The sequence below is a fragment of the Castor canadensis genome, chromosome 6 (assembly GCF_047511655.1).
Source record: "Castor canadensis chromosome 6, mCasCan1.hap1v2, whole genome shotgun sequence".
NCBI lineage: Eukaryota > Metazoa > Chordata > Mammalia > Rodentia > Castoridae > Castor > Castor canadensis.
This window is the reverse complement of record NC_133391.1, coordinates 37,576,573-37,588,808: the sequence shown is the minus strand read 5'-3', so window position 1 is coordinate 37,588,808 and position 12,236 is coordinate 37,576,573. Positions and strand designations below refer to the sequence as shown.

The 12,236-nt window shown below is 48.4% G+C and overlaps 1 protein-coding gene across 1 annotated transcript in view; it reads right to left on the bottom strand.

The window, feature by feature from the left end:
- Vwf (von Willebrand factor) overlaps nt 1–12,236 on the bottom strand; it is a 152,075-nt gene that overhangs the window by 102,841 nt on the left and 36,998 nt on the right. Inside the window, exons 10-13 of the mRNA XM_020158236.2 lie at nt 11,672–11,718; nt 3,942–4,078; nt 3,116–3,254; nt 2,001–2,101 (exon numbers count right to left, since the gene is read on the bottom strand). Coding sequence (XP_020013825.1) covers nt 2,001–2,101; nt 3,116–3,254; nt 3,942–4,078; nt 11,672–11,718 — 424 coding nt within the window. The remainder of the gene's footprint in view (nt 1–2,000; nt 2,102–3,115; nt 3,255–3,941; nt 4,079–11,671; nt 11,719–12,236) is intronic.

Here is a 12,236-nt window from a genome sequence, read left to right as displayed (position 1 = left end):
CAGGAGGTGAGATTTGACAGGGACCAGGAGATCCGAGATCTTGTAACCAAATGCCCAGAGACCCAGGCAAGATACTCTGGCTCCAGAAATGCTGGGTCTTTATTTCCAACTGAACATAGAGAGGGGGCAAGAGAATTTCCCAGCCCTTCCTGCTCTATAGTCCTGGCTTTATTATTTTATAAAAGAAAAAGAAGAAAGGAATTAGTTTGAAACTCTCTTAGGGGCTCTAAAATAAAAGAATGAACCTGATCACATGAGAATGGGGAAGCAGAATCTCATAGGAATTTCCATATCTGTCACAGGATTATACTAAGGACCCTGGGTAACAGGGACCCCAGGATGCAGACGGGGGCTCTCCAAAGATCCTAGACGCATGACTTATTGCAGCGGTTCTCAAAGTGTGGTCTTGGTACCCAGAGAGGTCCCTGAAGCCCTTTTAAGGGACTTTCAAGACTGAGATTATTTTCATAATAATATGAAGTCATTATTACCTTTTCCCTTCTCGGTCTCTTACAAGTACACAGTGGAATTTTCCAGAGGCTACATGACACACAATATTGCAAAAGATTGATTGCAGAAGTAGATAGGGAACTCCAGCTGTCTTCTATTAAGCCATTCGTTAAAGAAATTTGCAGAAACGTGCAGCAGTGGTACCCTTCTCTACTTAGCTTTGTCTCCTGGCTCCTGTCTAATTTTATTTTTCAAGAAAAGTGTATTGTTTATGTAATAATATAAACCTACATGTAGTAGGTTTAGTATTGTGTTTCTAAATGAGTTAATAAATACATGTTTTAAATGTCTCTGATTAAAATTTTAACCTGGGAACATCATTGGATATAACCTCATAAAGATCTTGGGATCAATAATAATTTTTTGTCAGTACTGGGGTGTGAACTCGGACTTCATGCTGGCTAGGCAAACATGACTTGAGGCATGCTCCCAGTCTGTTTTTTTTCTTTAGTTATTTTTCATATAAGGCCTTGCATTTTTGCCTTGGACCACAATCCTCCTACCTGTGTCACCCGTGTAACTGGGATCACAGTAACTGGGATACCACCATGTTCAACTTGTTTGTTCAGATGTGGTCTCACTAACTTTTTGCCCAGAGTTGGCTTCAAACTGTGATCCTCCCTATCTCTGCTTCCCAAGTAGCTAGGATTGCAGGTGTGAGCCACTGTGCTTGTCCTATTCAATAATTTTGGCAATACTGGGGGTTGAACTCAGGGCCTTGCACTGCTAGGAAGGAATTCTACCCCTTGAGTCACTCTGCCAGCCCCTACTCAATAATTTTAAGAGTCCAGCAACATCCCAAGACCAAACAGTGAAGCACAGTTCTAATGTGAAGACACTGGCCAGAGGACTAGTCCTTACTCTGCCATGACTGGGTGTGGAATGCTGGTGTCTCTCAACTTCCTATACCTTGCTTGTCTCTCTAAGGAAATAGCAGTAGTGATACCTGCCAGGGACTTTGCAAGGCAAACAATGTATATGGAAGCCCAGTCAAATGTGACCCACAGATGCAGAGGCCCAGTGACTTGGTGAGAAATGTGGCAGGTCCCTGGGTAACCTTTCACAGATGGGGCTGGGGATGGCTTTCTTCCCACAGGGTGCAGACACAGGGTCTGGGCTGTGTGTTCCAATCTGGTTCTTTCCTTCCTTGCTTCCCACAGTAGGCTCCCAGGGAGATACCCTCTGCCCCCAAGCCTTGTTGCAGACAGAAGATTGGTCAGTAAATCTGGCACAATGGCCCCAATGCTCAAGTTTGGGTCAACCAGATACCCGATCCCCATAAGGGAGAACCCCAAGGGCCAACAAGGGGTGCCTAGAAAACAAACATCAGCTACTCACAAACAAGAGAAGCCTGTTCCTTGCTCTGGAGGTGTAGGGCCTGAGAAGAAAGGAATTCTTCTCCCACCACACAAAGCCATTCTGCCCAGAGCACAAGGGGGACTTTGTAAGGGTTGGGCTCCAGGGAGGCAGTGGCTCGGAAAGGGACCTACCTTCACCAACAGCCTCCCGCGGCCATCCCAGTCCAGCTGCAGGTCCTCCCCATAGCTGAGGCGCACAGAGGCCATCACTGTGTGCTGGATGCGAAGGTCACCTGGAAGCCAAAAGGACAAGATGTAGACTGAGGTGGGGAGAGGGCAGGGTATGGCAAGCAGATGTATTGTACAGGGAGATTGGATGTCTCAAAAAAAGTGCCATAGCGATGACAAGCAAGGAGTCAGAGGCAGATGGGTGGCCAGGAGAATTAAGGAGAGGGTCTTAGGAGGAAGGGTGATCAGGGTGAACAGAAGCAAAGAGTTCCCCAAGAACAAGCTTCTGTACAGGGTAACTGTAGCCTGTCGTTTCCCTCCCTGCCACAAGATGGGGGCAGAAGCACCCTCATCCTTAACTTTAGGCTGGTGCCTGGAGCTGAGGGATTTGTCTACCATTAAACCAGGATGCCTGAGCATGCCTGGGCTTGTACTGGCTCCCAGGCTGGTTAACTCAGTCCAAGTGGGTGAATGATGCTGTATGCAAAGGTGAATACAGTAGTGCTCACTGCTGTGGGAAGGTGGACACCAGATAGGAGCACACAACTTGCCCTAGAGAAACGTATGAGCTTATGGCAAGACACAAACACACATAGATACACCGTATACTCACAAGCCAAGTTCATCACTGCATGCAAAGCTAGAACTGTGAGCCGTTCAGTGGCCAGGAGTCATGGAGAAGAAGGGGTCTGAGAGCCACTTATAAGGGCTATAAGTTTGGTAGCTGTGCTATGCAAAAGCAGTTTTGCTTTGAAGCCGTAGTGTGGCCTGGGGGAAGACTGTGGACAGGGAGGTTTGCTCCATGGGTAGAGGGTTCTATGGACTAGTCTCAGGTGGCATCTTTTGGTCTGACCCATCAGCAGCCACCTCTGACCTCTCTGTGGGTCAGCTCCCATTGTGGGAAACCTTCCATTTTTTACAGGAATGCATGCCCAGCATACTCTCCACCCTCCTAAGATAATCCTCCATCACATTCCCAGGGAGGAGGCAGGTGGCCCTCAGCAGGTAGTGATGATGCTGAGAAGGAGCAGTGAAAGGGATGCCAGCCCAGCCAGGGCATAGTGAAGAAGTGAGCCCACCTTGCAGAAGGGGGACCTGAATGTCCTGGCCATCCATGGCAACTCCTCCCCCATGCTTCAGCTTCACCAGGCTGTTGTGCAGGGTGGACAGTCGCACAGTGACAGAGCGGGTACAGACAGCGTCAGGGTCATCAGCACACTGCCAAGAAGGAATGCAGGATGACCTTACCATAGCCCCTGCCAGTCCAGCACTCAACTCAGGACCCATTTAACTAGGGAAAGTCACAACCCTAGAGAGCCTGGGCCTTCTCACATGGCATACCTCCATTTCATGGAATACACTGTGGGAATGGGGCCCCCAGAACACAAGAAGGTTCTAGACCCAGCCTTCATCCACACCCTTTCCCATCTGGCCTGGTCTTTTACAAGGAACTCTAGGCCCCTGGTTCTTCTAAATCTTTTGGCCTACTGACCTAAGAGAATTGGGGATTCCCATCCTTAGGGAAAATTCCAGAACTCTTACCTGTCCTCATCTTTGCTGTGTTCCTAGGGAAGAGTGTACACATGTGCCATGGAGCTCAGAAAAGAAGGTGGGCCCTGCTTGTCCCTAGCTCCAAAAGCAGAAGTTAGCTATAGGGGCTGCAGACTACACTTGAGGGGGGCTTTGCTGGGGGGAGTGGGTGACTGAGCAGCCCTGAGTGGGTATGGGTAGAGCAGGTGCCTTCTCCAGACAGCTAAGGAGAAAAGGAAGAGGCTTTCCATGAATGAGGCCACTGAAGGCTGAAGGAAGAATGCCCTCCTGCACAGAGGCAGGAGCTCATGCCACCCACCCGCTGCCCTCTCACCCTCTTGGTGCCTCCTGACAGACTGGCCTGGCCAAGCTCACCTGCACAGTCTCTATAACAATGGAGAAGGAATGGTCCTGGCAGTCCCGGGCCAGCAGGTACTGGCAGATCCCACTAAAGGTGAAGTGTCTGTTGTCAAAGCTCTTGAAGTGGGATTGGCCTGTGACGAGACACTCCCCTGGACGGACCAGAGGAAGAGGGTGAGAAGACACCTCCTGAGGTGGCACAGTAGCATGATATACAAGCAGGACCCTGAAGGGTCTTTTCCCCAAGCCAGTCTAAACTGAGTTGTAAAAGAGAATTCTAAGTCAGTTCCCTCTCCCCAAACAAGAATATGTCAGAACTGGTCATTCAGTCAAAACCTCCTTTTGTAGATAGGGCTATTCATAGAGGTGACATAGCTGTGCCCAGTGGCAGAGCTCTGGCCAGAACCCACAGCTCCTGACTCTCGATTCCTGCTGCCCTCACTCCTTCCCACAGCCCACTGCCATGCATTCTGGTCAGTGCCACAGCAGCAGCAGGTGGCAGCCTGCAAGCCTCACAGGACCTGGCTGTGGGAGGTTGGGGGAGCTGGCCGGCAGCACGGCTCTCTCTGACCTGGCATGTGGAGGGGCTCAGGGACACAGCTCTGCCCCAAAGAGTCCCTGATGACAAATGGGCAGAGTGGGCAGCCAGAGGCAGGGGGAGGGGAAGGAGCCAGCCCATGTCAGAGCCCAGCAGAGCCAGACTGGGTCTCCATCCTCAGCTCATCAGGGAGTTGGGGTGGGGGGAACTCTAAGGCCTCCTCAAAGGCAAATTCATGCTGTGACTTCATTCGGAACAAATGAGGGGCCAGGAGGCCATCTGCCCATGATCTCACCACTGCCCTCCACCCTCCATAAGACCCGCTCCTCAGCCCAGGCTGTCACATCCGTGGGTGGGGCCTGGGACTCTCCTCATCACCCTCCAATTCTGGGCCCTTCACACACTCCTCCTATCCCGTACTCACCCCAGGCCCCTCATGTCCTGCAGGGTGTCTGGGGGTGGGAAACTGCCAATGTTTCTGCCCTGGCTTGGAGACAACCCCATGTTCCCACAAAGGACCCATTGAAACTAAAATGGGCATTATTTCTTGTCAGCCTTCCTCTATGCATTTCCTCCATCTGTCCTCATCTCTGCAAATACCACCTCCATAGAGGGGGTATTTTGTCCCACAAAAGCCTCCTTCCCACACGACTCCCAAACAGCAGAGGCTGTGCTTTCCATGGCCTGAGCCCACCCTTACCCTGAAATTCCACCCAAGAGGGTTCCACTTGGGCCCATCTCCAGAAGTAATGCTAGGCACTATCACACAACCAGGTCCCTAACAGTCACAGGGAGATTCCTGCTGCCCCAAAGGACTACAGGGCAGCTGCCTCGTGCCTGTGTTTTCACTGACAGGCCAGTCAGGGCCAAGCTAGACTCACAGTTTTGTACCTGAGTGTGGTTCTGCCTTCCACATGCATTTAAAGGCACCCAGGGCCACTGATCCCTTCCAGGATGGCAGGGCCAGGAGGACACATCCAGCCCAGATGAAATTAGAGAAATTAGGGATGCCCCAGATCATTCCCATCACCTCCCCACTCCACTGTCCCCCAAAAGGGCAAGAACACAGGTGACTATTCATAGAAATCAGAACAGAACAGGTAAGAAGATAGTCAAAAGTCACCCCAGCTCACTGTGAATATCCTGGAATTCCAAATCCAGCAATGTCACAGGAAAGCCTTTCTAAATGACTATTTTTCAGAAACCACCATCATTGCACAAACAGTACATCTGGTCATTTGTGTCAAAGGTCCTAACCCTGCTGTGGTGAAATGGGTGGGAATTCTTTCCCCAGCCTCTCTGTTTTCTCAAGAGCACTCTTATCTGACTAAGAAACTGGATTTCCATTATCTTTGACAATGCCCAGGAAAAGAGGGGTCAATGAGAAACATGAAAATATTCGAAAGCAAAACCTTCAAGGCTAGAATCTAATCCTCTGATCTGGTTTCCTGCTCTGACCCCACTGATTTGTTGCTCAGGAATCACAAGTCTAAATATTATATGTAGCTTATCTCCTTGCTACAATTGAAGGACAGAGCTGCAAACACAGGAAGCCCAGGGAAACGAGTGGGTGTTCTGCCAGGTAGCAATTGGCCATGGGAGCAGGGACATCCGCACGAACAACGGGCCACATGGCCAGACTCACTCTCCTCTGCCCAGAATAGGATGCCTAGGCAGCCCCCGACAAACAGCCACCAGCCACCACCAGACAACAAAGTGGGTAATAAAAATTTGGAGAATAAATGGAAGGCAAGTAATTCTTAAAATAGCATGGTAGAACATCCAGAAGTTAAAGAAACAGTTCCACTCTTGTATTAATAGATATTCCAAAGAGAGAGAAGAAAGAAGGAAAGAAGGAAGGAAGGAAGGGAAAGAAAGAGAGAGAGAGAGAAAGAGAGAGAGAGAGAGAGAGAGAGAGAAACAAAGAAAGAGAGAAAGGAAGGAAGGAAGGAAGGAAAACAAGCTAGATGTGGTGACACACAATATAATCCCAGGAAGCAGAAGCAGGAGGATGGTGAGTTTAAGTCCAGCCTGGACTTAAACATAGAGAACCCTGTCTCAATAAAAACACCTTTTTAAAAAGGGAGGAAGGGAGGGGGAGAGAAAGAGAAAGAGAAAAAGAAGGGAGAAGAGAGGAAAAATATAAAAAGAGAAAGAAAGAAGGGAGAAGAGAAGAAAAATATAAAAAGAGAAAGAAGAAAAAGGAGGGAGGGAGGGAGCGAGGGAAAGGAAATCGGAAGGGTGCATAGCTCGTCCTCTAAACAAACCCTTTGGTCTGTGGCAGGGGGGTTATCAGTTCTCCCTCTTTTCCCTCAGCCTTCTCTGCAGAAACATCACCCCACAAGCCTTCAGCAACACAATTCAGACTTCACCAAGCCTGTCTCTGACTCATAGGCAGATGTGCAAGGTGCACCCCTCAGCATGTGGGAGTCATCTCATTGGTTGTTCCTATGAGGTGGTTGTTTTCATCCCCAGTTTACAGAGAAGTTAACCTGGCCCAAAGTCCCAAAGTGGTCACACAGTGACTTGAGCACAGGTAGTCTGTCCAGCTTCAGACCAAAGCACTTGACGCCACTCTACACTGCCTCATGGGTTGGCTCCTGCAATTTCTCAGAAGCCCGAGTCTTTATGACCAAGCCTGTTGTCACTCTGATCCTGGGCACATGTAAGCACCTGCCAGTGAGCACAGGGACAACATAAAGCCTAGAGAGAAGAGAGTCCTGCTATGAAACGTGACACACTGGCCTGGCACAAGGGGCCCTGATGTGACTGCAGAGACTCAGGAAGTCAGAACTCCCAGATGAGCCTAGACACCTCAGAACACGCCCTCCTGTAGGAATGGCACCCCCCTGGTTTACTCATGGTGGTCTCTGTTAGTCAGGGATGTTCAGGACATCTTACATTCTGAAGACTTCAAACAGACTGACTTTGAGCCCCAAGGAATTACAGGGCTGGGTCAGAACCCATCAAGTTATCCTGAATCAACTGAGTAATGGATTACATTTAAGTCCTCCCCTCCCTGGGAAGACCCATCTTACCCATTTGGCCCACTGTTCCCTGCCACACCTTCCCCAACCCCCTCCCCATGCCAGTTCCTTTGGGCCTGCCCTGGGCCTCAGTCTTCTGACCCTGCATCATGAAACTGCTGCTGTGTGCTCCGGGAACATGACAAAGGCTCACGTTGATGGAGCACTTGCTGTGTGTCAGGTAATAACAGCCTCACGACAACCAGGGGATGAAAGTGCAATTATCACCCATTTTACAGATTCAGAAACTGTAACTAGTTGCTTGCCAGCTAGTGAGGGAAAGAACTAGAATTCCAACCAAGTTGGCTGAGTCCAGCCCCCATTCTAGGCCACCTTTATATCCTCATAGAATTTGAGGTACAAATCCCATGGTCACCCCCCAATCTTGCTCTAAAAAACTATCTTCCACACTACTCCACCATGAGCTTGAAATCCTATAACAAGGGCTTTATTCATTTGAGGACTAGTCCCTAGTAACAGCCATGCTCTGTCCACATTATCACTAACCAAAGTTTTACAGTTGGGTGGGAACTCATTTAAGCAGTTGTTTTGCAGAGGAAGAGGAATGGTTCCAGGTTACAGAAAGGGAAGCCTTTAGGCTATAGGGAAGATGCATGCTATAGTTTAGAAAAGACCCATGTATTAAAGGTTGGTTCCCCAGGGCAGTGCTATGGGGAGCCATTGGAAACTTTAAGAGGTAGGTAGGGGCTAGCAGGGGTCCTTAGTCACTGCGGGGATGCCCTCAAAAGGCATTGTAGATCCCACATCCTCTCAGTCTTTCTTTCTCTCTCTCTCTCTCTCTTTCTCTCTCTCTCTCTCTCTCTCTCTCTCTCTCTCTCTCTCTCCCCCTGGTCCTGGCTCCAGATGTGACCCCTTGCTCAAACACACGCTCCCACCATGATGTGCAGCCTTCACCAGAGTCCCAGACAAATGGGGCTGCCAGATCTTGGACTTGATCCTCCAGAACTGTGAGTCAAAATAAATCTGTCTTTATTCACAAGTGGCCTGTGTCAGGTATTTTGTTACAGTGACGTAAAGCTGACTAATGTGCCACAGCTTTGCCTACAGCTGCCCTAAGTCCTAACCCATAAGCAGAGGTGTGCCAGGGAGAAGTGGAGGTGTAGGTGGAAGTCACAGGAAGCCCTAGCTCCTCCCCACAGACTACTGCTTTCTCTCTAGCACTTTCCTCCCCTCCCACTACCCACACCCAGCACTCCATGCAATGCAGCCTTGAAGGTGACGCTTATGACCCCCACCTCCTGTGCCTCCTGTGTGCATGTCTTTATGTGACTTCTCTCTCCTTGCATCTAGACTGGATAAGTTGACTTGTTTTTTAGTGAATATAATAGAATAGAAATAATGGATGTCGCATCTGAGATTAGATTTTTCAATAACTAGGGCTCTTATCTTGGCTAGTCTCTTTTACTCTGAAATCACTCACTCCAAGGAAGCCAGCTGTCATGTCATGAGGCAGCCCCAGGGAGAGGTCCACTAGTGAGGGTGCAATGCCTGCTGGTTTGAATATGTTCCCAAAGTTTATGTGTTGGAAACAATCCACAATGCAGCAGTGTGGGGAGGTTGGGCCTAACAGGTGATTAGGTCATGAGAATTCTGTCCTACGGAATGGACTGAGGTCATTAGCACAAGAGTAGGTTGTTATAAAAGCAAGCTTGGCCCCTCTCGTTCTCTCACTCTCGCTTTCCTCGGTGGAATGAAGCAGCACAAGGACTCGTGCTAGATGCTGAGCCGTGGTCTTGGACTCCCAGCCTCCAGAATCACGAGGCGAATAAATTTCTGTTCATTATAAATTACCCAGTCTGCCGCACAGCATAAAAAGTACTAAAGATACCTGCTAATGAGTGAATGAATGAGCTTTAAAGTGACTCCCACTCACCCCGAGTCAAGCCTTCACACAAGACCACAGTCCCAGGCAATAGTTTCTTAACTGCAATTTCCTGAGAGACCTCAGTCCAGAGGCACTCTGCTAAGCTACACCCAGATTCCTGGTGTACAGAAACTATGAGATAATTGTTGCTTGTTTTAAGCTACTAAATTTGGGGATAATTTTTTGCACAGTAATTGATGACACTCTCATCTTATTCCAGAGAACCAGAAACGAGTTCTCTATTTACAATACCAGCTCCTTCAGGGCATCAGGAAGCCCTGGCCTGCTTTTTGCTTTACTAGAACTTTCATGTCTGCTCTTTCCATCAGAAGCTCTTCCTGCAATCACACCCTGGGAGATAAATATCCACATTGCCAGCAGAATCATGCCAAGGTATAGAGTTAAACCTGGGAGCCATGGGTGGAAATGAACAGGGAGGGATTAATCAACTAAACTCCAGAACTAGAGAATGAGGGTCAGAGTGGGGCTTTGAATGAGAGAAGAGTTCAGTGGCTTCGTTGGCAAAAATCAAACTACTCAGTAGACACAGTTGGCACTGGCTACCTGTTCCATCAAAGCATGGAGAAAATGTCTTGCATCCTTTGCAAATCTCTCTTCTAGATTTTCAGCAAAAGCCATCATGGACACAGTGGGTGCTCCAATGGTGGTTGGATGAATGGATGGATGGAAAGATGCTGGATGACCCTCTCTGGAATAACCAGTATTAAGACCTCCTAAGCTGGTAGTCAGTTTCAAAACATAAGCTAAAAGCCTGATTCCAGCTACTGGGGCCCACAGATCTTATGCAATGTTCATTATTTAGATATTAGCGGTTTTTCCTAGGCTAACTATAGCAACTTCATATGGCCTTTTGTGTTTGGTTGGTTGGTTAGCTGGTTGGTTGATTGGTTGATTCTGGTGGTACAAGGGTTGGAACTCAGAGCCTTATACTTGGTAGGCAGGCACTGTACCACCTAAGCTATGCCCCCAGCCCTCTTCTGCTTTAGTTACTTTTTAGCTAGGTCCTCTCACTTTTTGCCCAGGGCTATCCTCAAACAGAGATCCTCCTACCTATAACCTCCACAGAAGTTGGAATCACAGACAGATACCACCAAGTTTGCCCCTTCATATGGTTTTCAAAGGGCTCCTTTCAAGAGGTGTGGCTGTGTTAAATGGAATACAGATATCACTTTCAGGAGCAATCTTTTGTCTTTCCTGTTTTCTTCAGGGATTAAGGAAAGACAGCCTGACTTGTTGGCCATCCCTGAGCTAAATTACCCTTATTGTCCATCTCCCATCAAATTCCAGAATTTTCTCAATGTTGGGGGAGAGGGGCACTGGACCAGGTCCTGAATGACCTTAAAGCCTGTAATCTGCACAGATTTCTGATATGATCCTAGATATCAAAGCCTAGCCACTCTTGGCTCACCATGGTCTAGAACCAGAAAAGGGAAGGGCATCAGTATAAGTCAGGCAGTTGTAAATTTGCATCCTGGTTCTGTGTGAGTCTGGGCAAGACAGAATCCTCTCAGAAATCTTTCTGAGTCTGTTTCCTCTTTTGTAAGATGAGAAAAGATTGTGCCTTCCCCAAGTTTATAACAATAAGGTAACACATGCAAAGCACTTAGCACAGTGCCCAGCATATCAAAAAAAAAAATCATAAGGGTAAATATGAAGGGGAAGGTCTAGGGTTATTAGAGGGTGAGACAGAAGGGAGCTTTGAATGGGCAAGGCTTGCAGTAAATAGAGTTGGGGCCTAACAGAGGAAAAAGCCAAGGATAGAGATTACAAAATAATTTTCCCGAAGAAAATTTTTTCAGGAAGGAGGGAATCATTTTGTGGCCTGGTTCTCCTAGCTCTTGGACCACCCTTGGTCTGCATATCAAGCATTACAGACAGTTCCATTAAAGCTCTCACTTCAAGCCTAATGAGTTATTAGCACCATCTTCTTAATTTTCCAAAGAATTTGTGTCTCCTTTGTTTAGTCTCTCATGACCTTATAGGTCTCACAACTCATCAGCCTTAATCCTCAGAGCAAACAGATGATGGAAAGAGCAACAACACCTTAGCCCAGCCACCTCCTGTGCTTTCTCCCCTTTCAGTTGAGGCTGGTCTCCCTTCTCTCCCTTTCTCTTTCCTCCTCAGGCCCCCAAGTTAGTGGGGCAGGCATAGTACTGCTGGTATCTGAAACCAGAACTGTGGTCAGGTGGTTGCAGAGAGGCCAGCTCCTCCCTGCTTTGATGTTGGTTCCCCTGCCCATGGAAGGAAGGAAGGGAGAGTGCAAGCAGTGGCCTACCTGGGCACTCTTCATTGCTGCAGATCCACAGACTGTTCCTGCAAATGCTGTTGGGGAAGGAAGTATAGGTCACTGGTAGTTCTGCAAAGGTAAAGGCACACAAGTGAAATAGAGCTCACCACGGAAATCACAGCCCCCTTGCGAAGGATTTGGGAGAAGAAGGGGGAATATGCTACAAAATCTTTAGGAAGTTAAAGTCATACAAGACAAGGATTTAGTCACAAAGGGACCTTGGAGATGTTGCCAAGGAGAAGAAACTGACAGGGAAAACAAAGAGAGAAAAGCTAGGGTATCTAACGTCCCTGCTCAATACTAAGAACTCCTTCACGTACAGCAAGTGGAAGTCACAGGGAGATGTTGAAAGGAAGCACATGGGACTGCCAAGCAGGGGAAGGGATTGAAGATTTGGTTTCCCTGATGCACAGAGGACAGGCACAGGGGACCTCTCCCAACCTCTATGCATATCTGTAATGTAATCCTTGCATTATCATTGCCTTCCACACCTGTCCCCCAATCCCCTATCTCAGCCCAGGCCAGCACCTGGCTTACCTGCTGCTCTCTCTCT